General features: G+C 45.3%; 1 protein-coding gene across 1 annotated transcript in view; it reads right to left on the bottom strand.

Annotated features, from left to right (window-relative positions):
- The window catches only part of GK (glycerol kinase), a 311,446-nt gene that overhangs the window by 119,514 nt on the left and 164,692 nt on the right, over positions 1–27,240 (bottom strand). The window contains exon 12 of the mRNA XM_030202379.1: positions 25,066–25,108. Within this exon, the coding sequence (XP_030058239.1) occupies positions 25,066–25,108 (43 nt within the window). The remainder of the gene's footprint in view (positions 1–25,065; positions 25,109–27,240) is intronic.

The raw sequence follows: 27,240 nt of genomic DNA, 5'->3' as shown, positions 1-27,240 counted from the left end.
ATACTGTAGAGGTCTCAGGTGCGCTCTTGCCCAGGGCACCAGTTCCATGGTGGCCGTCATCGATCCAAGCAGCTGGACAATGTCCCAAGCTCGCGGGCGGGGCATCCTCAGGAGCAGACGGACCTGATTCTGAAGCTTGCACCGTCTTTGCTCGGGTAGGTACACATACCCCGAGGCTGTGTTGAACCTGGCCCCCAAATATTCTAGAGACTGCGAGGGGGTCAGGTGACTTTTGGCCAAATTGACGACCCAGCCCAAAGATTAAAGTACTGAGACCACTCTGGCTGGTACATGCTGACTCTCTGCAGCAGAGTTTGCTCGAATGAGCCAGTTGTCCAGGTACGGGAGAACCAGAATACCCTCTCGCCTTAGAAAGGCAGCTACTACCACCATAACCTTCGAAAAGGTGCGGGAAGCTGTGGCGAGGCCAAAAGGCAAGGCCCGGAACTGGAAATGCTTTCCCATCACCGCAAACCTCAGAAACGTCTGGTGCGGGGGCCAAATTGGAATGTGCAAGTAAGCTTCTTTCAGGTCCAGAGACGTGAGAAACTCTCCTGGCTGTACCACCGCAATGACGGAGCGCAGGGTTTCCATGTCAAAATGCCGCACTCTCAGGGATTTGTTTAATTCTTTTAAGTCCAGAATAGGGCGAAAAGACCCTCCTTTTCGCGGCACCACAACGTAGATGGAGTAGCGGCCGCAGCCGTGTTCGCGGGAGGTACCGGGGACACGGCCCCTATCTGAATCAGACCTTATAAAGTCTCCTCTACCGCCGCCCGTTTGGCGGCAGAACCGCATCGGGACTCCACAAACACGTCTCTTACAGGGGCGTCGAATTCTATTCTGTAACCGTCTCTGATCAGGTCCAAGACCCACTGATCTGAGGAAATGTTGGCCCACTCCTCGGCAAAGAGGGAAAGACGTCCTCCAATGACAGGACTCGAGGAGAGGGCCGGTGCACCATCATTGAGAGGGTCGCCCCTGAACTCCAGGCCTTGAGCCAGTGGCTGTGGAACATTTGTCCAAGCGAAAGGAGTTCCTCTGCTGAAAACGGGCACGAGAAGTGAACCCAGCAGAACGCCCCGGGCGGTACCTTCGAGCTTCACTGAAGCGAGGTCTGTAAAAGAAGAGGACCGCCGCACCCTTAGAGGAAGGCCGAGGCCTATCTTCGGGCAAGCGCTGGGGTTTAGCCTCACCCAGGCCCTTCACAATTTTCTCCAACTCATCACCAAACAGGAGAAGGCCTTGAAAGGGCAACTTCACCAACCTTTGCTTAGAGGCCATGTCCGCCGCCCAATGCCGTAGCCAAAGAAGACGGCGAGCCGCCACTGCTACTGCCATGTGTTTAGCCGAAGCTCTGACAATATCATAAAGGGCGTCAGCAAGAAAGGACAAGGCCGACTCCATCCACGGAGCCACATCTGAAAAGGGCTCCACTCCATCACCGGGCTCTTCCACTGCCTGTTGCAACCAAGCCAGGCAGGCTCTAGCAGCATAACAACTGCATGCACACGCCCGAATAGTGAGACCTGCAATTTCAAATGACCGTTTAAGTGCTGATTCCAGTCTACGGTCTTGAATATCCTTCAGGGCAACACCTCCTTCAACAGGGAGGGTAGTTCTCTTTGTCACAGCTGTGACTAGGGCATCCACTTTAGGCATAGCGAAGCGAGCCATATGCTCCTCACTCAGAGGGTATAATTGCCCCATAGCCCTGGAAACTTTCAAAGGTCCCTCGGAATAAGCTCTTGGATGAAGTCATGCAAAGGAAAGGCTCGAGCAGACTTTTTGGTACTAGCCATCCTAGGATTCACAGAGGAGGCTGTGCCACTGGCAGGGTCCTCAATAGAGAGAGCCTGCAGGGCATCAGAAATAAGCGCTGGCAGCTCATCACGGTGGAAAATCTCACCGTGGAGAGATCGTCCAGATCCTGAGTCACTTCTGCACCAGACTCTGGCTCCTCAGACCATGAAGGCCTGCCAGAGTCCTCCGAATCCTCACAGCCCGACCACGGGAGGGGGGGTTAGGGTTAGGGTGTCATCGGTGTCATCTTCGACTCCTCCCTCTCCTTCTCTGCGCATATCCAGCAGATAGCCAAGACCTGTCGCTTCTTCCTCTATAACATTAGCAAAATCCACCCTTTCCTCTCTGAGCACACCACTCTCTCATCACCTCTCGCCTTGACTACTGCAACCTACTCCTCACTGGTCTCCCACTTAGCCACCTATCCCCCCTTCAGTCCGTTCAGAACTCTGCTGCACGTCTTATCTTCCGCCTGAACCGATACACTCATATCACCCCTCTCCTCAAGTCACTTCATTGGCTTCCGATCAGGTACCGCATTCAATTCAAGCTTCTGCTACTAACCTACAAATGTACTCGATCTGCAGCCCCTCCTTACCTCTCAACCCTCATCTCCCCTTACGTTCCTACCCGTAACCTCCGCTCTCAAGACAAATCCCTCCTTTCAGTACCCTTCTCCACCACCGCCAACTCCAGGCTCCGCCCTTTCTGCCTCGCCTCACCCCACGCGTGGAACAAACTCCCCGAGCCCATACGCCAGGCCCCCTCCCTGCCCATCTTCAAATCCCTGCTTAAAGCCCACCTCTTCAATGTCGCCTTCGGCACCTAACCTCTACACCTCTACCCAGGAAATCTTGACTGCCCCAACTTGACATTTCGTTCTTTAGATTGTAAGCTCCTTTGAGCAGGGACCGTCCTTCTGTGTGTATTTTGTACAGCACTGCGTAACCCTAGTAGTGCTCTAGAAATGTTAAGTAGTAGTAGTAGTAGTAGTAATGGCTGCATCTGCTTGATGACAAGGAAATGGTTTGACATACATTATTAATTAATGCCTTGAATTCGATCTAACTGAGATGCTTCTTGTCTTGTAATCCACATTGAATCCATTTGAAAATGTGGCAGAATATAAGCTATGAATAGAACAGAATAGAAATTTCATTATGTTTTAAACAGTCAAGTGGGGAGAGGATTTGTATATCATCTGCATATACAAATGCTGTAAGACCAAGAGTTTGTGTTAAAGAAGAGGTGCCAAAAAATGTTGAAAAGTGTTGGAGAAAGTATTGAATCTTGGGATACCTCCGATGGCATCGTGAAGGGGTCAGAGGAAATATTTATTTTATTTAACACATTTATACCCCACATTTTCCCACCAGAAGCAGGCTCAATGTGGATTACACAAGACCGTAGGGAAATCTACAGTTCAGAATAGTACAATTAAACACTATCCAGCTTATAATTGAAAAAGAAAAACGCCTATATTGCGACCCAAATCGGGAGATAGACGTTTATCTCACAAAAACGAATAAAGCGGTATAATCGAAAGCCGAATTTGGACGTTTTCAACTGCACTCAGTCACGGATGCGGACAAAGTTGATGGGGGCGTGTTAAAGGCGTGGTGAAGGCGGAACTGGGGCGTGGTTATCGGCCGATCAGAGATAGGCGCCTTTCGCCGATAATGGAAAAAAAATATGCGTTTTTAGCGAGAATTTAGGGCACTTTTCCTGGACCCTGTTTTTCCACGAATAGGACCCCAAAAAGTGCCCTAAATGACCAGATGACCACTGGAGGGAGTCGGGGATGACCTCCCCTGACTCCCCCAGTGGTCACAAACCCCCTCCCACCACAAAAATATGCCGTTTCACAACTTTTTATGTTCACCCTCAAATGTCATACCCACCTCCCTGGCAGCAGTATGCAGGTCACTGGAGCAGTTATTAGGGGGTGCAGTGGACGTCAGGCAGGTAGACCCAGGCCCATCCCCCCCCACCTGTTACACTTGTGCTGGTAAATGGGAGCCCTCCACACCGCCCCCCAAACCCACTGTACCCACATGTAGGTGCCCCCCTTCACCCCTTAGGGCTATAGTAATGGTGTAGACTTGTGGGCGTTGGGTTTTGAGGGGGATTTGGGGGGCTCAACACCCAAGGGAAGGGTACTATGCACCTGGGAGCTCTTTTACCTTTTTTTTTTTTTTTTGTAAAAGTGCCCCCTAGGGTGCCCGGTTGGTGTCCTGGCATGTGAGGGGGACCAGTGAACTACGACTCCTGGCCCCTCCCACGAACAAATGCCTTGGATTTATTCGTTTTTGAGCTGGGCGCTTTCATTTTCCATTATCACTGAAAAACAAAAACGCCCAGCTCACAAATTGTCAAATAAAACATGGACGTCTATTTTTTTCGAAAATACGGTTCGGTCCGCCCCTTCACGGACCCGTTCTCGGAGATAAACGTCCATGGAGATAGACATTTTCGTTCGATTATGCCCCTCTATACATACAATGTAAAATGATGAACGTAAAGGTATCATATAAAAACAGCAGACGTAGTAAGGGTGAATAAAAATGAAAAGGGTCTATGGATTTTGCTATAACAGAAGAAGAGGTAAAATTAGGTTATCTGAAAGAACTATATAACCTGCTCTCTAAGGGTCCTGTTTAACAAGGGATACACAGGAATACATGGGTGTCTCTAGCGTTAGCGTGCGCTAATTTTTAGTGTGTGCTAAAATGCTAGCACGACTACAGCGCAGCTTAGTAAACAGGGCTCTAAGTATAAAGTAAACCAATCTAGCGTATTATCAACAATCCCTATCTCCTGCAAGCGATTAAGTAGAATAGAAAGATCTACAAGATCAAATGCTGCTGTAAGGTCTAAAGATATAAGAACAACATGTTGCTCTTACCTATATAAGTGCAACTTAGTGTAGTAATACCTAGTAGTGCAGTCTCAGTACTATGATGGCTGCGAAAATCTATTTGGTTAGGGTGCAGAATGTTTGTACTAGATATAAAGTCAGATAATTGTTTGCGAACTGTGTGTTCAATGATTTTGGTCACGAATGGAAGATTAGCAATAGATCAGTAATTTGCAGGATCAGTAATTGATCCTTTGAGATCTTTAATCTTAGGACACACAGATTGCCAATTTTAATTCTGACAGAGCATAGCCAGACAAAGTGTCACACTGATCAGAGAGTGTAAAAAAAAAAAGGTATAAATATGGGCAAGTTATTTTTATTCAAATAGAGGGTAACGGATCAGTTGATGCTGTTGTAATATACATACTGGAAATAAGTTTATATAAATCTGTGATAGTAGGGACCTTGAAAGATAAGAGTACTGCATTTTACCAAGGATAATAAGGAAGCAGATTGTGATAAAGATGAAACAACTTAAGATGAAGTTGTAGCACTACCTGTTATAGAGCTCTTATTGTTTGATTGAATAGACTGGAAAAGGGTCATGATTGTGTTTTCATAAAATGAAGTACGCGAGCTGTCGGGAGAGGGGTAGAGGAACTACGAGAGGGCAAATGATAGATAGTAACTGTCTTAAGAGTTCTCTATAAAATTGCAGTATTTGCAAGTTGCTCAGTACTTCTTCTTGCCCAACTGTCCAATCTCCAAATACCACTTAACAAGACTGCCTATGTTTTTTCCCAAAGAAAAATCTACTCTGTAGTTATTCCAGGCTTCAAATTCTCCATCTTCTCCAACAGCAGTTACTCTGCCAGAGTATTCTCTAACAAGAGGTTTTTTTTTATCTAGTACTTTTTCAGCTTTCAATCTACCATCATTCCTAAAGATTCAGAAGGGCTTGAAAGCCATGAGGCCAGGGAGAGAATATATTGCACTAAATGAAAAACTGGATATAATAGGCATCTCTGAGACCTGGTGGAAGGAGGATAACCAGTGGGACACTGTCATACCATGGTACAAATTATGTCGTAGTGATAGGGTGGATCGAGTTGGTGGAGGGTCATTGTATATTAACGAAAGCCTTGAATCAAATAGATTGAAAATTCTGCATGAAACAAAACACTTCTTGGAATCACTATGGATTGAAATTCCATGTGTAAAGGGGAAAAGGATAGTGATAGGAGTGTACTACTGTCTGCCTGGTCAGGATGAACAGACGGATGCAGAAATGTTAAAGGAAATTAGGGACGCAAACTAACTGGCCAACATAATAATAATGGGTGATTTCAATTACCCCGATATTGACTGGGTAAATGTAACATCGGGGCACGCTTGGGAGGTAAAATTCCTTGATGAAATCAAGGACTGCTTTATGGAGCAGCTGGTACAGGAGCCGACGAGAGAAGGAAAATTTCCAGACCTAGTCCTTAGTGGAGCGCATGATCTGGTGTGGGAGGTAATGGTGCTGGGGCCGCTTGATAACAGTGATCATAATATGATCGGATTTGATATTAGCTCTGAAGTATACATAGGAAATCAAATACGCTAGCGTTTAACTCTAAAAAAAAGGAGACTATGATAAAATGAGAAGAACGGTGAAATAAAAAACTTAGAGGAGCGACTGCGAGGGTCAAAAATTTACATCAGGCGTGGATGTTGTTCAAAAACACCATCCTGGAAGCCCAGGCCAAATATATCCCGCGTATTAAAAAAGGAGGACGGAAGACCAAGCGACAGCCAGCGTGGTTAAAAAGTGAGGTGAAGGAAGCCATTAGAGATAAAAGAAAATCCTTCAGAAAATGGAAGGAACCAACTGAAAATAATAAGAAACAGCATAAGGAATGTCAAGTCAAATGCAAAGCACTGATAAAGAAGGCTAAGAGGGACTTCGAAAAAAAGATTGCGTTGGAGGCAAAAACACATAATAATTTTTTTTTTTTAGGTATATTAAAAGCAGGAAGTCGGCAAAAGAATTGGTTGGACTACTAGATGACCGAGGAGTAAAAGGGGCAATCAGGGAAGACAAAGCCGTAGTGGAGAGATTAAATGCTTCGGTCTTCACCAAGGAAGATTTGGGTGGGATACCGGTGCCAGAAATGGTATTCGAAGCTGACAAGTCAGAAAAACTTAATGAATTCTCTGTAAACTTGGAGCATGTAATGGAGCAGTTCTAGAAACTGAAGAGTAGCAAATCTCCTGGACCGGATGGTATTCATCCCAGTGTACTGATAGAACTGAAAAATGAACTTGTGGAGCTATTGTTAATAATATGTAATTTATCCTTAAAATCGAGCGTGGTAACGGAAGATTGGAGGGTGGCCAATGTTAACGCCCATTTTTTAAAAAGTTTCCAGAGGAGATCCGGGAAATTATAGACCAGTGAGTCTGATGTCAGTGCTGGGCAAAATGGTAGAGACACTCTTGGACCTGGAAAAACAACTCCATCGCTCCCAAATTATTCAACCACCATGTCCAAAGGAATGGAGGAGTGAGTTAGAGGCATATGCTGAAACGGAGGACGTTTACAGCAGTACCCGAATCGGCGGAACCACTCCTAAACACCTCAAGAGAAATCATCTTGGAGTTTTTGGCTTCCGTGGAGGTTACATTGAATACCATCTAGAAGGTGCTTCGGGACCTAATGGCGGTAGTAAATAACTTTGTTTCAGATATGATCTTATTGGAGAGTTGCATGGACAATTTGACTGAACCCTCTGAGAGTGAAAAAATTGATATTACAGATGAAGTTCTGCACAAGCAAGAAGTGGTTATGATCTTGAAAATGATAATGGACCAGAAATTTTGAATAATAAGGTGGATGTTTTTGTGGATGATTAATGTCAAGATTATTGTTTTTCCCAGAGTTCCAGGTATGACTCCTAAAGTTTTCCTCAGAAATATTTCCTTAATTATTACTTCGAAAGGAGTGAAGCCTGTGAAAACTGGGATTGCTTTAATCAGTGAGATTTGAATTACAGATTTGTGTATATGTATCGTTAAATAATTTCTGGTTTTTAAAAGACAGAGAATGTAATCAGATGTATTATTTCTAACTAAAACCTGGACAATAAGTATGTTCTCAATGAAATGAATTGACTATACGCCGTATTTGGTCTTGAGGAAGCCAACCAGATGATCAATGTGGAATAATGTATTAGATGAGTAATATCTGGGGATAATCAGGTTAATACCATGTTTTCTTTTTTCTGTTTACTGTTTAATTGATCTCCTTGTCTTATTTCACTCTCCCTATTTTTCTTCACTTTGTGGTCTAAGAAACAGAAAGATTGAATATAATCCATATATCTAGTTGGGATTGTTTTCTTCTTATATTGTATTAATGTGCAATCATCTCTGTATCACTGTTTGCAAGTGACCCTTGTAAAATGAAAAATTATAAATAAATGATTAAAAATAATTACAGAGCATATTCAAAAGCATGGATTAATGAGACAAAGTCAACATGGATTTAGTGAAGGGAAATCTTGCCTCACCAATCTACTACATTTCTTTGAAGGGGTGAACATGTGGATAAAGGTGAGCCGGTTGATATTGTGTATTTGGATTTTCAGAAGGCATTTGACAAAGTACCTCATGAAAGACTCCAGAGGAAATTGGAGAGTCATGGGATAGGAGGCAGTGTTCTGCTGTGGATTAAAAACTGGTTAAAGGATAGAAAACAAAAGAGTAGGATTAAATGGTCAGTATTCTCAATGGAGAAGGGTAGTTAAGTTGGGCTCCTCTGGGGTCTATGCTGGGACCGCTGCTTTTTAACATATTTATAAATTATCTAGAGATGGGAGTAACTAGTGAGGTAATTAAATTTGCTGATGACACTAAGTTATTCAAAGTTGTTAAATTGTAAGAGAATTGTGAAATATTACAAGACGACCTTACGAGACTGGGAGACCGGGCGTCTAAAGTTGAAGTAAGTCTGTAAGATAGAGCAGGAAAAAACGTTACCTATTTAAAAGTTGAATGAATCCATGAGATATAACCCATAGAAAATTAGGATATACCATATTGTGCAAAATAAAATGGCAAGTGAAAAACGGGACTAGTAAAAGTGAGAGTGTGTAAAAAAACTAAGTGAGTCTGTGAGATGCAACCTATAAAAAATAGGGTGTAAACATATGGTATAAACTAGAACTATCAGTGAGAAATGGGAAAAGTAAAAGTAGAAAGTGACAGTGAAAATATGTAAAATGATTGATGAGTCTATACCTTGAAAAAGACCTTTTAGAAGATTGAGCTGCTGCACATCGCTAGTCTGTTGTGAAAAAAACCAAGTGCTGTATGCTGTGGGGTTTAAAAGGCTGAAAAATGACGCCAAACGAAGAGCATGCGTCGTCAAAGGTATAATGGAAAACGCCACTGTAGATGAAGTAGGCTACACTGCATAAACAAAGAGAAGATTGAAAGCAAAACGGGTGTGTGAGTGTATGTATAAACAATTTGTTAAACATACGAGAAGAAAAATTGGAAGGGATTTTAAGTTAAACTTGTGAATATTAAACGTGACAAGGTTATGTCGCTATGGGAATCATAACGATGATTGATCACTATGGAACTGAAAGATTATTCTATGCATGCAATATGAATCACCTCAAAAGACTGTGTGTATCGGCTCAAAAGACTGGAAAAAGAGAAAAGCTGTACGTGAATGCGAATTGTTGTATTCATGCAATATGAATCGGCTCAAAAGAAGGAAAAGCTGTCAGTGAAAGCGAATTGTTGTATTCATGCAATATGAATCGGCTCAAAAGAAGGAAAAGCTGTCAGTGAAAGCGAATTGTTGTGACCAACAAATGATCCGAGCACCGGAATTCATTAGTCATGTGTAGATACTGGAAGAGAGCATGACGAACATCTAAAAAAATGCAGTTGAGCAACGCAGTCTGGAAAGTTTGCGCTCCGAAAGAAAGGAAGAAAAATAGGCCGATTTAAATGAAAAGCTGATACGTCCTTAGGCAAAAAGGAAGAAACTGCTCTCAAGGTGACACCAGAGTCCGAGAACTGCAGAAAGGGCTCTCGACACGATAGGGCCTGAACGGTCCATCCAGTCTGCCCAACAAGATAAAATTCAGAAAATTATTAAAGACTAAAATGTTCAAAAAGGTTTATTCTCCAGGCTCAACATAATTTCAAATTAACTTCTAGTCTAGCAAAGATTCAAAGACACTAACTATCTTTTTTATCTTCAAATATTGTTGTTTCAAATGTTGTTTACTGTCTTACTTTTAAACTATATAATTGTACTTCATGCACTGTAGCCTTTTCTACAGATTATGTAAGCCACATTGAGCCTGCGATTGGTGGGAAAATGTGGGATATAAATGTATTAAATAAATAAATAAAATAAATATCCGAGTTTGATTTGTCCCTGCCTTTCTCAGGGCACAGACCGTAGAAGTCTGCCCTGCACTGGTTTTATTCTCCAAATACCGGCGTCGCCACCCAATGTCCGCTAAGATTCCATAGATCCATTCCTTCTAAACAGGATTCCTTTGTGTTTATCCCACGCATGTTTGAATTCCATTATCGTTTTCATCTCCACCACCTCCCACGGGAGGGCACTCCACGTATCCACTGCCCTCTCCGTGAAAAAATACTTCCTGACATAGGAGTAATGTCAGGAAGTATTTTTTCACGGAGAGGGCAGTGGATACGTGGAGTGCCCTCCCGTGGGAGGTGGTGGAGATGAAAACGATAATGGAATTCAAACATGCGTGGGATAAACACAAAGGAATCCTGTTTAGAAGGAATGGATCTATGGAATCTTAGCGGACATTGGGTGGCGACGCCGGTATTTGGAGAATAAAACCAGTGCAGGGCAGACTTCTACGGTCTGTGCCCTGAGAAAGGCAGGGACAAATCAAACTCGGATATTTATTTTATTTATTTATTTAATACATTTATATCCCACATTTTCCCACCAATCGCAGGCTCAATGTGGCTTACATAATCTGTAGAAAAGGCTACAGTGCATGAAGTACAATTATATAGTTTAAAAGTAAGACAGTAAACAACATTTGAAACAACAATATTTGAAGATAAAAAAGATAGTTAGTGTCTTTGAATCTTTGCTAGACTAGAAGTTAATTTGAAATTATGTTGAGCCTGGAGAATAAACCTTTTTGAACATTTTAGTCTTTAATAATTTTCTGAATTTTATCTTGTTGGGCAGACTGGATGGACCGTTCAGGCCCTATCGTGTCGAGAGCCCTTTCTGCAGTTCTCGGACTCTGGTGTCACCTTGAGAGCAGTTTCTTCCTTTTTGCCTAAGGAGGTATCAGCTTTTCATTTAAATCGGCCTATTTTTCTTCCTTTCTTTCGGAGCGCAAACTTTCCAGACTGCGTTGCTCAACTGCATTTTTTAGATGTTCGTCATGCTCTCTTCCAGTATCTACACATGACTAATGAATTCCGGTGCTCGGATCATTTGTTGGTCACAACAATTCGCTTTCACTGACAGCTTTTCCTTCTTTTGAGCCGATTCATATTGCATGAATACAACAATTCGCTTTCACTGACAGCTTTTCCTTCTTTTGAGCCGATTCATATTGCATGAATACAACAATTCGCATTCACGTACAGCTTTTCTCTTTTTCCAGTCTTTTGAGCTGATACACACAGTCTTTTGAGGTGATTCATATTGCATGCATAGAATAATCTTTCAGTTCCATAGTGATCAATCATCGTTATGATTCCCATAGCGACATAACCTTGTCACGTTTAATATTCACAAGTTTAACTTAAAATCCCTTCCAATTTTTCTTCTCGTATGTTTAACAAATTGTTTATACATACACTCACACACCCGTTTTGCTTTCAATCTTCTCTTTGTTTATGCAGTGTAGCCCCCCTTCAACCTCAATTCATGTCCTCTAGTTCTACCACCTTCCCGTCTCCGGAAAAGGTTCATATGCAGATTAATACCTTCTAAATATTTGAATGTCTGTATCATGTCACCTCTGTTTCTCCTTTCCTCCAAGGTATACATGTTCAGGTCGGCAAGTCTCTCCTCGTATGGTTTGCAACGCAAATCCCATACCATTTTTGTTGCTTTTCGGCCTCCAAAACTGAACACAATACAGCCTCCAAAATTGAACACAATATTCCAAGTGGGGCCTCACCAATGACTTGTACAGGGGCATCAACACCTCCTTTCTTCTGCTGGTTATACCCCTCTCTATGCAGCCTAGCATCCTTCTAGCCACGGCCGTTGCCTTGTCACATGTTTCTTATTTGCTGCATTTGTATCCCACATTTTCCCACCTCTTTGCAGGCTCAATGTGGCTTACATTTTGCCGCAATGACAATCGCCATTAACGGAATGAGAAGAACAGAGTATTATTACCTTCATATCCTCCGACACCAACTCCTCAAGGTCTCTCTCCTGAGTCAAGCTTACTAATCTCTCTCCTATTCGGTATCTCTCTTTTGGGTTTCTACACCCGAAATGCATCACTCTGCACTTCCTGGCATTAAATTTTAACTGCTAGACCCTCGACCATTCTTCTAACTTTCGGAGATTCCTTCTCATCGTTTCTACTCCCTCCAGGGTATCCACTCTATTGGATAGCCATCAAAATAGCCATCAGAAACACAGTCTTCAAGGTGAGATCCTTATCAGAAACGGAATGCAACGGTTCGAAAGGTGGGCCCTGTAACGCACTAAGGACCAAATTTAACTTCCAGGCCAGGCAAGTACACTGAAGGGGAGAAGGAAGGTGAAGAGAACCTTTCAAAAAAACGTGCCACATCTGAATGAGCTGTGAGAGAAACGCCAGCTAAACGCCCACGGAAACAGGCAAGAGCCACGACTTGCACCCAAAGAGAGTTATAAGACAATCCCCTTTGAAGACCATCCTGCAGAAAGGCCAAAATCTGAGAAACAGAGGCCTTAAAGGGGGGGGGGGGGGGACCAAGCATGCTCGGCACACCATGCCTCATACACCCTTGCATAAGATGTAGTCGTGGAACGTCTGCAAGCTCGAAGCAAAGTGGCAATCACCGAATCATCATAGCCCTTCTTCCTCAGTCTCGCCCTCTCAAGAGCCAAGCCGTAATTCCAAAGTGGGAGACGCCCTCCATCTGAACTGGGCCCTGATGAAGTAGCCCGGGAAAGACTGGAAGCACCAGAGAAGGCTCCACAAGGAGCTGCACTAGATCGCATACCATGGTCGCCTCGACCAGTCTGGAGCTACGAGCACCATAATGCCCCGATGAAGCCTGATCTGATGCAGGAGATGTCCGATTAGAGGCCGAAGGAAGACACAGAGAAGACCAACCCTCGGCCAAGGCTGCAACAGTGCGTCTAGACCTGCAGACTCTGCCTCCCGCCTTCTGCTGATGAACATCTGAACTTTCGTGTTCTGCTTGGTCGCCATCAGGTCCATCACTGGAGTGCCCCACTGCTGACAGATGAGGTTGAAGGACTCCGTCGCCAGCTCCCACTCCGCCACATCCAGGAGATGACGGCCGAGAAAGTCGGCTTGCATGTTGCTCTGACCGGCGATGTGAGCCGCTGAAAGACAGAGAAGATGAGACTCCGCACAAAAAAGAAGATCGGTCGCCTCCGAAGACAAGGCTATGCTCTGAGTGTCTCCCTGGCGATTGATGTAAGCCACCGCTGAAGTGTTGTCTGAGAGAACGCGAACCGCTTGATCCTCCAGCAGATCCTGAAATGGTACCGGAGAAGGGCATAACAGCTCTTCCAAGATGCCTGGAAGAACGGCCTGGAGACTCTCGTGCAGAGCGGCTGTGGAGAAAGACTGAGAAGCCGGTGCAGGCGTCGAGGTCAGAATCTGTTCCGGGCGCGGAGGCGGTACCGGGCTGTCCGGGGTAGAGCGCACCGACACGATGGAGGGTGAGCGGTCCTCCCGGTGCCTATGCCTGCTGGATGCCGAGCTCCCGGTACCAAGTCGGGAAGGTGACCGGTGACGATGCTTCTTCGACTTCTTCGAGCGAAGCATATCACCGGAGCTCCCTGGTACCGACGAGGAGGACGTTGAATCCAGACGTCGCTTCCTCGGGGCCGGGTCCGAAGAAGGTCGATCCCAGGGGGGGCTGTACCGCAGGAGCCCTCAGGGCAGGAGGAGACCTACCCGAAGGCTCACCGCCACCAGCAGGAGAATGGACAGCCCTCACCTGCACTCCAGATTAAGCACCACCGTCCAACGACATCAGCACCAGCGGGGGTCCCGGTACCGCCGATGCACTCTTCCGAAGTCTCGGTACTGTCGATGCAGGAGGAATACGCCTCGATGCCGTCGACGCCGATGTACTCCCCAAAGACTTCGGTGCTACCGACGCCGATGCACTCGACGAATCCCGAGATGCTGTTGCCGTCGAAGCGCCGGAGAACAGAACGTTCCACTGGGCTAATCTCGCTACCCGAGTCCTCTTCTGCAATAGAGCACAAAGACTACAGGCCTGCGGGCGGTGCCCAGCCCCCAGACACTAAGACACGAAGCGTGCCTATCAGTGAGCGAGATTATCCGGGCGCACTGGGTGCACTTCTTGAAGCCGCTGGAAGGCTTCGATGACATGGGCGGAAAAATTGCGCCGGCGAAATCAAAATTCGTGATGATGACAATAGGCACCGGAAAAAAAAAAGGGAGAAAAACCCGTACGGGCGGCCAACAAGGCCGCTCCCGAAAGCGAAAGGGTACTTACGCTGGGAAAAAGCTAGAAATACGGGAAAAAAGGGGAATCCTCTTTTTTTTTTTAAACAACACACAGAAAAAGTAGAAAAACCGCGAAAGACGTGCGAGGTCTTCTGAGGGGCACGAAACGGCGGCAAAACACGACCGTCCCGAGCGCGGACAAAAGAAGACTGATGAACACGAGCCGGTTCGGGCGGGAAGACGGTCGCGCATGCGCGGTGAGCATGGGCGCGCGAGGGATAGCAAACGTCTTTGCTAGTGAAGATTCCGATTGGAGGGGGTGCCGTGGACGTCACCCATCAGTGAGAACAAGCAGCCTGCTTGTCCTCGGAGAAACTCATATGTGCTACTTCTTGTGTATACCTTACCAGGACTTTTTCTTCAGTTACTGCTCTTGACTGTTGGATGACGCTCCAAGAGTACCGGGATAGACTTTGTTCTGATCTAGCCTTGAAGAATTCCCCAGAAGCTGCTGCTGAAAGAAGGCAGGTTCGGTGGCTTGGATTTTTGGAAAACCCTGTTTCGGCTATTGATCCTTCTATCACACTTTTTGAGTACCGATGCAAACTTTCCTTGGATCCAGCTCTGCAGACTACTCCCGAAGCCAATGCTGAAAGAAGGCGTGTTAGAAGTCCTGAGTTCTTGGCTTGCCTGTTGCCTTCTTGGAGTTTGAGTTCCAGCCCAGATGATGCTGAGTCTACTCTGAGTTCCAGTTCCAGCCGAGATGCTGAATCCATTCCGGGTCCCGGTTCAGTTCCTGAGTCCAGTCCAAGTTCTAGTCCTGATTCCAGTCTGAGTTCTAGTCCTGATGTTAGTCCAAGTCCCAGTCCTGATTCCAGTCTGAGTTCCAGTCTGAGTTCCAGTCCTGATTCCTGTTCCAGTTCCTGCTCAGCTGACCACGGTCATGTGTCGAAGCTCCTCCGTAGATTTCACCATTGCTATCCAAGGAGACCTGAATTTCCTTTGGAGACCTGGAGCTCCCGTGGGGACACGGGAGCCTTGAGGGGGAGGTACTGTCATGTCTGTGGTCGTGACCCCTCTCAGACTTACCTTTTTCTGGGGGTCAGCTTCTGAGCTGGCTTCTGTCTGTCCTTTCTGAGTTAGTTCTGTCTCTGTGTGCTGGCTGCTTCCAGCATGGCTCTAATTACTCCACTACACTGCACCTGTGGGTGTTGCCTGAGTTAGCTCTGCCTCTGTCTCTGTGTGTGAGCTGCTTCCAGCATGGCTCTAATTACTCCACTATACTGCACCTGTGTGAGTTGAGCCTCTCTGTGCTTCAGTATGCTTTCTGCCTGCTTCTTGGTTTGTGCTCCCCTCGCCCTCTGGTGACCAGAACCAGTGGCTGCCATAGACTGTCTTGCTGTCCCTGTTCCAGGCTTCAGCCCAGTTCGGTCCGGATCTCCCAGGCTGCCAGACTTGTCTTTCTTGTTTGTGCCTGAACACCACCCGTAGTTGCCTTGAGATTGCTGCAGCTGAACCTCAGGTGCTGATGTGCTTTATTAATCACCTAGAAACTTCTGTGTTTGCCTTTGCATCGTTTAAGGTCCCTGCTATGTTAGAGTGCTCTGTGCACTTCAGCCTAGTCCAGTTCTAGTCTGAGTTTCTTGCTTGTGTCAAGTTAGCTTGTGTATAGCTTATTTTAGTTAGCTTGTGTGTAGCTTATTCTAGTTAATCTGTGTGTAGCTAGTTTTGGTTCTCTTGCTTTTCCTAGTCTTGTCTCCTGGTCTGAATTCCTGTCTTGGGGTTCTTTCTTAGTGGCTGCTTGGCAGCTTTCAGTATTGCTCTGTTTCCTGCCTGTATTTCTCAGCTACTGGAGCTCCAGCCATAGCTCTGTTCCCTGCCTGTATTTCTCAGCTACTGGAGTTCCAGCCATAGCCCTGCTTCCTGCCTGTATATCTCAGCTAATGGAGCTCCAGCCATAGCCCCGCTTTCTGCCTGTATATCTCAGCTACTGGAGCTCCAGCCATAGCCCCGCTTTCTGCCTGTATTTCTCAGCTACTGGAGCTTCAGCCATAGTTCTAATCTCTGCCTGTACTTCTCAGCTACTGGAGCTCCAGCCATAGCCCTGCTCCCTGCCTGTGTTTCTAATCTACTGGCGCTCCAGCCATAGTTCTGTTCCCTGCCTGTACTTCTCAGCTACCAAAGCTCCAGCCATAGCCCTGCTTCCTACCTGTATTTCTAAGCTACTGGAGCTTCAGCCATAGCTCTACTTTCTGTCCGTGTTGGTCAGCTATTAGTACTGCTGCCTGGTTCTTGTCTGGGTGTCTGGGGGCACCCCTGTCTTGATTCCAACCCCGCCTGCTTTCTGCATAGTGAGGTAGAAGAAATGGATCCTCAGGAGCTTAGCCGAGATTGGATAACAGAGCCGGTAGTGGGAGGCGGGGCTGGTGGTTGGGAGGCGGGGCTAGTGCTGGGCAGACTTGTACGGTCTGTGCCCTGAAAAAGACAGGTACAAATCAAGGTAAGGTATACACAAAAAAGTGGCACAGTGGGAGGCGGGGATAGTGCTGGGCAGACTTGTATGGTCTGTGCCCTGAAAAAGACAGGTACAAATCAAGGTAAGGTATACACAAAAAAGTGGCACATTTCTTGGGCAGACTGGATGGACCGTGCAGGTCTTTTTCTGCCGTCATCTACTATGTTACTATGTATTTGGTTGAGGGTCTTGTCTAGTATTCTGCCTAGCCTCCCTTGGGATTCCAGACCCCGTGTGTTTCCTGTTGGTGTCCAGTTCCTGCCCTGTCCTGAAAGCCCTGCCGGCCACCTGTACCCAGGGGCTCAACTCCTGGGGAACGGTGGTCAAGCGCAGGTGAAGTCTAGCTGTTCCAGCTTCTCTTCCTCTGCTGCAACTCAAGTCCAGGGTTCCAGTCCTGTTTTGCCATGCCTCTGGTTTGGAGGTGATCTTGCCTGCCACTGCTGCTCCACGGTAGTGATCCAAGGGCTCACAAACCCAGTGTTTCCGTGAGAAGCCTGACATTGGCAAACAGCCACCAGGCCATGCTGTCTCTCGCAATCGGAATCCACGCCAGTCAACAACGATAATCTTGGGATACTGGGGACCAACGACTTAATAAGGCGCGTTGGAGGGGACACATGTGAGCCCTTGCCCACGGAACTCCAGAGTGACTGTCATCGATCCCAAGACCTGCACGTAATCCTAGGCCCGAGGGCGAGGGGAACGCAACAGGTCATGAACCTGGGAACAAAGCTTGTGCCTTCTGCTTTCTGGCAAGTAGACCTGTCCCTAAGCCGTATCGAACAGAACACCCAGATTTTCCAAAGTTTGTGAGGGAACCAAATGGCTTTTGGAAAAATTGATGTCCCAGCCGAGGGACTGCAAGAACTCCAGGACTCGAGAGGTGGCCGTCATGCTTTCCTGGGACGAATCTGCCCAAATCAACCAATCACTGAGATATGGATGAACCTTGATTCCCTCTTTTCAGATGGAGGCAGTCATCACCACCACCACTACCATTACCTTGGAAAAGGAACGAGGGACCATGGCGAGGCCAAAGGGAAGCCCGCAAAATTGGAAGTGACGACCCAAAATGGCAAATCGAAGATACTGTTGATACGGAGGCCAAATGGGAATGTGCAAATAGGCCTCTACTACTATTTATCATTTACTACTACTATTTATCATTTACTACTACTATTTATCATTTCTATAGAACTACAAGGCATACGCAGCACTGTACACCATACAATCTAGATAAGACAGGTAAACAGACAGAACAATTAAGGGGAAGGGAATAAACAGGTGAGGTTAAAGGACAGGGCAAGTGAGTAGTGGTTAGGAGTCAAAAGCAGTGGTAAAGAGGTAGGCTTTAAGTTTGGACTTGAAAAAGGCCAAAGATGGGGCTAGACGCACAGGCTCGGGAAGTCTATTCCGACGAGAGAAGGAAAATTTCTAGACTTGGTCCTTAGTGGAGCGCATGATCTGGTGAGGGACGTTATGGTACTGGGGCCGCTTGATAACAGTGATCATAATATGATCAGTTTTGATATCAACCTTGAAGTAACTATACACAGGAAGTCAAATACATTAGCGTTTAACTTTAAAAAAGGAGACTATGATAAAATTAGAAGAATGGTGGGAAAAAAAACTTAGGGGGACAACTGGGAGGGTAAAAACTGTACAACAGGCATGGACGCTGTTCAAAAATACCATCCTGGAGGCCCAGGCCAAACATATTCCACAAATTAGAAAAGAAAGACGGAACTCCAAAAGACAGCCGGCCTGGCTGAAAAGTGAGGTGAAGGAAGCTATTAGGGCTAAAAGAAATGCCTTCAGAAAATGGAAGAAGGAACAGTCTGAAAATAACAAGAAGCAGCATAAGGAGTGTCAAAGCAAATGCAAGGCGCAGATAAAGTAGGCCAAGAGGGATTACGAAAAAATGATAGCATTAGAGGCAAAAAAGCATAGTAAAAATTTTTTCCGGTATATTAAAAGCAGGAAGCCGGCAAAAGAATCGGTTGGGCCGCTGGATAACCGAGGGGTAAAAGGGGTGATCAAGGAAGACAAAGATGTAGCAGAGAGATTGAATGAATTCTTTGCTTCAGTCTTCACCGAGGAAGATTTGGGTGGGATACTGGTGTCGGAAATGATATTTCAAGTGGATGAGTCAGAGAAACTTACTGACTTCACGGTAAACCTGGAGGACGTAATGGGGCAGTTCGGCAAACTGAAGAGTAGCAAATCTCCTGGACCGGATGGTATTCATCTTAGAGTACTGATAGAACTGAAAAATGAGCTTGCGGAGCTACTGCTAATGATATGCAATTTATCCTTAAAATCGAGCGTGGTACCTGAAGATTGGAGGGTGGCCAATGTAACGCCCATTTTTAAAAAAGGTTCCAGGGGAGATCCGGGAAATTATAGACCAGTGAGTCTGACGTCGGTGCCGGGAAAATGGTAGAGCATATCCGAGGACATGGATTACTGAGACCGAGTCAGCATGGCATTTGTGTGGGGAAATCTTGCCTGACCAATTTACTTCAATTCTTTGAAGGAGTAAACAAACATGTGGACAAAGGGGAGCCGGTTGATATTGTGTATCTGGATTTTCAAAAGGCGTTTGACAAGGTACCTCGTGAAAGGCTACAGAGGAAATTGGAGGGTCATGGGATAGGAGGAAAAGTCCTATTGTGGATTAAAAACTGGTTGAAGGATAGGAAGCAGAGAGTGGGGTTAAATGGGCAGTATTCACAATGGAGAAGGGTAGTTAGGTGGGTTCCTCAGGGGTCTGTGCTAGGACCACTGCTTTTTAATATATTTATAAATGATTTAGAGATGGGAGTAACTAGCGAGGTAATTAAATTTGCTGATGACACAAAGTTATTCAAAGTAGTTAACTCGTGACAGGATTGTGAAAAATTACAGAAGGACCTTACGAGACTGGGAGACTGGGCGGCTAAATGGCAGATGACGTTTAATGTGAGCAAGTGCAAGGTGATGCATGTGGGAAAAAAGAACCCGAATTATAGCTACCTCATGCAAGGTTCCACGTTAGGTGTTACGGACTAAGAAAGAGATCTGGGTGTCGTCGTCGATAATACACTGAAACCTTCTGCTCAGTGTGCTACTGCGGCTCAGAAAGCGAATAGATATTGGGTATTATTAGGAAAGGTATGGAAAACAGGTGTGAGGATGTTATAATGCCATTATATCGCTCCATGGTGCGACCGCACCTTGAGTATTGTGTTCAATTCTGGTCGCCGCATCTCAAGAAAGATATAGTGGAATTGGAAAAGGTGCAGTGAAGGGCGACGAAAATGATAGCGGGGATGGGACGACTTCCCTATGAAGAAAGACTAAGGAGGCTAGGGCTTTTCAGCTTGAAGAAGAGACGGCTGAGGGGAGACATGATAAAATAATGAGTGGAGTGGAACAGGTGGATGTGAAGCATCTGTTCACGCTTTCCAAAAATACTAGGACTAGGGGGCATGCGATGAAACTACAGTGTAGTAAATTTAAAACAAATCGGAGAAAATGTGTCTTCACCCAACATATAATTAAACTCTGGAATTCGTTGCTGGAGAACGTGGTGAAGGCGGTTAGCTTGGCAGAGTTTAAAAGGGGGTTAGACGGTTTCCTAAAGGACAAGTCCATAAACCGCTACTAAATGGACTTGGGAAAAATCCACAATTCCGGGAATAACATGTATAGAATGTTTGTACGTTTGGGAAGCTTGCCAGGTGCCCTTGGCGTGGACAGGATTCTGGGCTCGATGGACCCTTGGTCTTTTTCCCAGTGTGGCATTACTTATGTACTTATTCCAGGCGTGGGGTGCAGCAAGACAAAAGGAACGGAGTCTAGAATTAGCAGTAGAGGAGAAGGGGATGGATAAGAGAGATTTATCTACAGAACGGAGTACTCAAGGGGGGGGGGCGTAGGGAGAGACGAGAGTGGAGAGGTACTGGGGAGCAGCAGAGTGAATAAACTTATAGGTCAATAATCTCTGGGATTCAAGGCCGTGAGAAACTCCCCTGGCTGAACTGAAGCAAGTACCGATTGCACCGTCTACATGCGGAAGTGACAAACTCGAAGGCACTTGTTCACTTTCCTGAGGTCGAGAAGAGCACCCTTTTCGAGGAACGACAAAGTAGATTGAATAACGGCCGGTGTGCCATTTAGCCCGAGGAACAGGCACCACTGTCCCGAGGTCCAACAACGCCTGCAACGTAGCCAAAATGGCCTGCTTCCTGGTTGTGTTGGCCCAAAGAGACTCCAAACATCTGTCTGCGATGGGAAAGGCAAACTCTAACCTGTAGCCATCTCTGATGATACCCAAGACCCACTGGTCTGAAGTAATAGTGGTCCATACCTCGAGATAGAGGGACAAACCCCCTATCAAAAGAGTCGAGGAATGGACTTGTGCCCCATCATTAGGCAGGACAGCCTGAAACCCGAGATCTGTTTGGAGCTCCTGGAGACCTCTTGTCACTCCATATGGAAGATTTCTACTGAAATCTGGTACACTGAAAGGAAGAATTATAGCCAGCCGATAACAGCGAACCTCATGAAAGTGAGGTCTAGAAGGACCTGACTTAGAACCGGATCTAAGATTGTCTTCTGGAAGACGCTGGGACTTAGAATCCCCCAAATCTTTAATAATCTTTTCCAGCTCTTCACCGAACAGCAATTTCCTACGAAAGGGAAGCCTCATGAGCAGCTGTTTGGAAGCCATATCAAAGGCCCAATGGTGCAACCAAAGCAAATGTTGTGCTGAAAGTGCCAAAGCCATCTGCTTGGCCGAAGCTCTGACTAAATCATAAGTACATAAGTAATGCCACACTGGGAAAAGACCAAATGTCCATCGAGCCCAGCATCCTGTCCACGACAGTGGCCAATCCAGGCCAAGGGCACCTGGCGAGCTTCCCAAACGTACAAACATTCTATAAATGCTATTCCTTGAATTGTGGATTTTTCCCAAGTCCATTTAGTAGTGGTTTATGGGTGTCCGCTAAATATGCGAGAGCTGACTCCATCTGAGTACCCACTACGGACCCCGAAGCTTCCTGGTCTTGCTCCATACTCTGCTGAAACCAGGAAAGACAAGCTCTGGTTGCATAGGAACTACAAATAGAAGCTTGTAAGGCCAAAGTGGCCACTTCAAAGGAACTCTTAAACGAGGCTTCAAGACGCCTGTCTTGCATATCCTTAAGGGCGACACCACCCTCTACAGGAAGAGTAGTCTTCTTAGTGACTGCTGTTACCAAAGCATCCACCTTAGGTAAAGAAAAGGTCTCTGTTGTGGGAGCCACTGGATAGAGACGGGCCATGGCCCTAGCCACTTTAAAAGTACTTTTAGGGTCATATCACTGTGCTGAAATTAGTTCCTGAATGGATTCATGCATTGGGAAAGACCTAGATTGTTTCCTCATACTAGACATTTTCGGATTAACAGAAGTGACAGAAAGTTCCTTAGGATCCGAAATATTCACAGCCAATAAAGCTTCAGAAATTAGCGTAGGCAGCTCCTCATGATGAAAAATCCGAACCGCAGTCAGACCATCCTGCTCTCCAAGCAGAGGCTCCCCCTCCTCAAAGTCCTCGAGCTTAGAAGGTCTAGCAGAGTCACCAGATCCCAGCAACATTGAAGGAGAAGACATAGGAGCCACAGACCCTCCATCAGAGAAAGAAGATTCACCTGTCTCCGCCGAAATGGAGTCTGAACAGCGCACCACGAAGGCCCCTGCTGTGGAGTGATGAGAGCTGCAGCGGGAACACCTTTTAACTGCCATTAACAAGATCGCAAGCCTGCTGGCACCGCCACAGCGAGAAAAGCAGTAAAAGTACTCATCAGCTCAGGAAGGAGTACAAACAAGCGGCGGTCACTTTCTGAGGGAGCCCAAACAGTGCTTCCGCCCTCCACATAGCCCAGCAGAAACTGTAAACGGGCAGATAACTCAACCAGAGCTACAAACAAAAAAATTCTACATTTCTCTTTGTTTTGTTTTGTTTTTTTTAACTGGCTGAGAGATGCAAAGTTGTGAGGAGAAGGAAGATTCTCTCTCTTTTTTTTTTTAAGCAGCCAGGAAAGGAAAGCAACAGAGAGATGGTGGAGAACGGGGTAGGACAGGGACCTGCATCACGAGTATTTATTTATTTATTGCATTTGTACTCCACATTTTCCCACCTATTTGCAGGCTCAATGTGACTTACATAATACCGTCAAAGGCGTTTGCCCAGTCGGTTGATAACAAATACAGGTTGTATATGTCCTCAATGTTGGCACCCTTAGCCACACGCCCCCACGCTCAACTGGCCAAACAGCCCAGGAGTTCCCCAAGAATCCAGGAACTGGGAGGAATCCGTCCACCACCTGCTGGAGATAGAGATATACTGAGGAGACAAGGAGCTGGGTGTCCAGTGTCACTGCTTTCAGTGCTCTCTAGCTCCACCTGCTTGTAGGCAGATACATCCCACCAGTTCCTGGATAAATCTGCTGCTGATGCTAAGGAAAAGTATTTGTTCTGTGGACTAAAGATTTCAATAACTTTGGGAGGTTTTTGTGCCGATGACAGCAAGTACTCCGTGAAGTTAATGGCCAGTGAGCCTATGTAGAGGAGTCTGTTGAGGCTTTTCCTTCAATAATATGAAATACTTGCAGTATGTGTAGTGTATAAGGCTACAATTTCATTTCAGTAAATCCAGTATTAGAGAGGATTTTTGTTGCAGTTGGAATTCCACATTGTATTATCACAGATCTGCCAAGGCATAACACTCACACAGATCTCCCCTAACCTCTGATCTACCTGATCCAATCCCCCCCCCCCCCCCCCCACAAAAAAGAAAACCCTGATCTGATCCCCTGACCCTTTAGCAGACCTCCCCTGAAAGTGTAGGGGGGGCAGCTGAATCTGAACTTAGTACTGTGTCAGCTAGCTAATAAAAGTTGTCATGCCTCTGGAACCATTTGCCTCTTGTCTCCTGTTACAAAAGGATCCCCTTGAATACAAGCCCCAATCATATGTTGGGAAAGAATACCCTCCTACCACATCCTACCATCCCTGGGATTTGAGATGAACCCTAGTAGTTCAGTGGGCTGGTAGAAGAGCAGTTTCCCTCCCCTTCCACCCCATCTGGCTCTGGATCAAAATGGCTGTCATGACACCTAGCAATAGTCGAAGTACTTCTGCTAGGGGTATCCTATGCTGGGGAGTACCTAAAAGCTTTTTGAAGAAAAATCTGAGATGCAAAATACAGTAGCCATGAGGCTTGGGGATCACAGTCCAACATCAGGCCCACTGACAGAAAATCCCATAAGAACAAGAAGTACCTTTAAAATATTCAGAAAATGAATAACTAGGGAACTAGAACAAAACAAAAGCCATGAGGCATGCTATAGCTGAAAACCACCCAAAAAGCAATAGACTAATTTAGATTGGGATAACTGCTAAGCAAGAAAACTGTCTGTTCAACATGTCTGGAAAAAACTGGGGCCAAGCTGTAGGACAACAGGAACTATCATGCATACTGCTTTTCAAGAATTCCTGGAAAGCTCTGGAAATATCCAAAGAATGCGAAACAGCGAGGATGTCATCCATGATTGGTAAGTGTTCTTGATCTTTAGAATTATCCTCTGCTTCTTTTCTTGAATTTTAATATGGATTTTCTCTGAAGTAGTTCACAAAGTTCCCTCTAACACAGCCTACTAAGATCCTAGTTTTGCATTTTATTTACAATGCTTTGACCATCAACCCAAATCAATTTATTAAATATATGAAGTATTTTCTAAAACAGACAGCTTAAATTTCTTATTATTTTCAACCTATAAAATACATGTAAGTTTACTGGCAATAAATGCATGCTTTAATTTGTGATATACAGTTTAGTATGATCATATTAGCCTTCTCGATCTCTCAGGAGACTATTTCCAAGGGTCCTGTTTACTAAGGTATGCTAGCGTTTTTAGCGTGCGCTAATGCTAGACACCCATATATCCCTATGTGTGTCTCTAGTGTTAGTGCGTGCTAATTTTTAGCGCACACTAAAAACATTAGCGTGCCTACAGTGCAACTTAGTAAACAGGGCCCTAAGGTTACAAAAAAAAAAAAATAATAATATATATACATATACGTACACATACATATACATACACACATACATAATATTTAATGTGCTACTGGCTCAACAGATTTCAATATTTCACTTTAGTAACAAACCTTCTGTCCTGTATTACACAGCAAGAAACAGCCTGTTCCATACCTGCAATAAAGAGAGATTAGGATTCATTTCATTTTATGAAAACTCCCCCCAAAAAACCTGACATAGTAGGTCTCATTAACAAGGCTTAACGATTAACAGTGCAGAGAGTAACATGGATGTTAAAATGATCAGTTCCATGATTTGTTTTCACAAAACAAAACCACAGCTTCTTCTCAACTACTGATGTTGAAACATTCTAAACATGTGGAGCTAATTTAACAACATGACATCTATGTGAAAAGCCTACAAACATGCCTTTTTCATGCAGGCAGAAAACTACTACTACTACTACTACTACTATTTAGCATTTCTATAGCGCTACAAGGCATACGCAGCGCTGTACAAACATAGAAGAAAGACAGTCCCTGCTCAAAGAGCTTACAATCTAATAGACAAAAAATAAAGTAATCAAATCAATTAATGTGAACGGGAAGGAAGAGAGGAGGGTAGGTGGAGGCGAGTGGTTACAAGTGGTTACGAGTCAAAAGCAATGTTAAAGAGGTGGGTTTTCAGTCTAGATTTAAAGGTGGCCAAGGATGGGGCAAGACGTAGGGGCTCAGGAAGTTTATTCCAGGCGTAGGGTGCAGCGAGACAGAAGGCGCGAAGTCTGGAGTTGGCAGTAGTGGAGAAGGGAACAGATAAGTAGGATTTATCCATGGAGCGGAGTGCACGGGAAGGGGTGTAGGGAAGGACGAGTGTGGAGAGATACTGGGGAGCAGCAGAGTGAATACATTTATAGGTTAGTAGAAGAAGTTTGAAAAATAGGCTTGTACCAAGTCCCCCAGCAGTGTACAAATGTTCTTGCACAAATACAGTCCTGTTCCAAGTATTTAAATATTTTTTTGCGCATTTATAACTGCACACAATTTTATGAGAGTGTGTGTGTGTGCACGAGTGTAAAAAAACATGCTTTACATATAACAAAAAGATTTAAGTCAGCATTGAAAGGGATCTCTGCTGATAAACAAGGGCTTACCAACAGAAATAGCCCTGGGTCCTCAATAGCAAAAAAAGTGTGCGCACTGAAGGGCCCTTTTACGACGCGGCAGTAATCCCAATGTGGGCTTACCGCTCACTAAAAGGGAAATACTGCCAGGCTACCGCAGCAGCTCGGCGGTACTTCCCTCCCCCAGCACACGCCATTTCCGGTGCTGCAAAAAGTTTTCTACAATTTTTGTAGTGCCAGTGTGGCAGTAATCACTGCCCAGTTACCACCAGGTTAGCGAAGGAGCCCTTACCACCACCTCTATAGGTGGCGGTAAGTGCTCCCCCTCCCCCCAAATGGCAGCGCGGCAAGTGCTTCACTTGCCCCACTGCCATTTCTTGAAAACCCCCCAAAGAACTGCCTTTTACCTGCTGCGGTAAAAGAGGACCTCGGCGTGCGTCAAAAACATGCACTGACAACAGCACAGGCCCCCTTTTGCCACAGATTTGTAAAAAGACCTCTGACAGCACATACACACCTTTTTCCTGTACAGAGAGGCAGGGATGGTCCAGAAAAGCAAGAATGTAGGATTTCATTTTCAAATCCCTTCTGTTGATTTTCACCAATTTAACTCACACACTTTGCACCTGCCAAGTATGTCAGTTTCTCATGTCACAGCAAAAAGTTACATGGAAATACATTTAAAACAAATAGGAGGAAATATTTTTTCACACAATGAATAGTTAAGCTCAGCTACTTGCTGTCGGAGGATGTGGTAACTGCGGTTAGCATGTCTGGGTTTTAAAAAACGTTTGGACAAGTTCCTGGAGGAAAAATCCATAGTCTGTTATTGAGATGGACATGGGGGAAGTTACTGGGATTGGTAGCATGGATTCTTGCAATTGGGTTTCTGCCAGGTACTTGTGACCTAGATTGGCCACTGTTGGAGGAAGAATACTGGGCTAGATGGACCATTGGTCTGATCCGTTATCGCCATTCTTATGTTCTAAGAGGCAGCAGCTGATTTCTTAAACATAGTATCTATCATCTTTTACTATGTTAAAGACCTGAATGGTCCAACAGTCACTCAGTACCAATTCATGATTAAACCCAACAATGAATATGAAATAAAATACTTGATCATGGTCTTTCTTTGCATTTCTGGGACATAGACCACAGGAAGTCTGCCTGGTACTAACCTTACATT

This window comes from Microcaecilia unicolor, chromosome 4, assembly GCF_901765095.1.
Source record: "Microcaecilia unicolor chromosome 4, aMicUni1.1, whole genome shotgun sequence".
In the NCBI taxonomy this organism is placed as follows: domain Eukaryota; kingdom Metazoa; phylum Chordata; class Amphibia; order Gymnophiona; family Siphonopidae; genus Microcaecilia; species Microcaecilia unicolor.
Note: the sequence above shows the minus strand (reverse complement) of the source record. Positions and strands in the feature narration are given on the sequence as shown.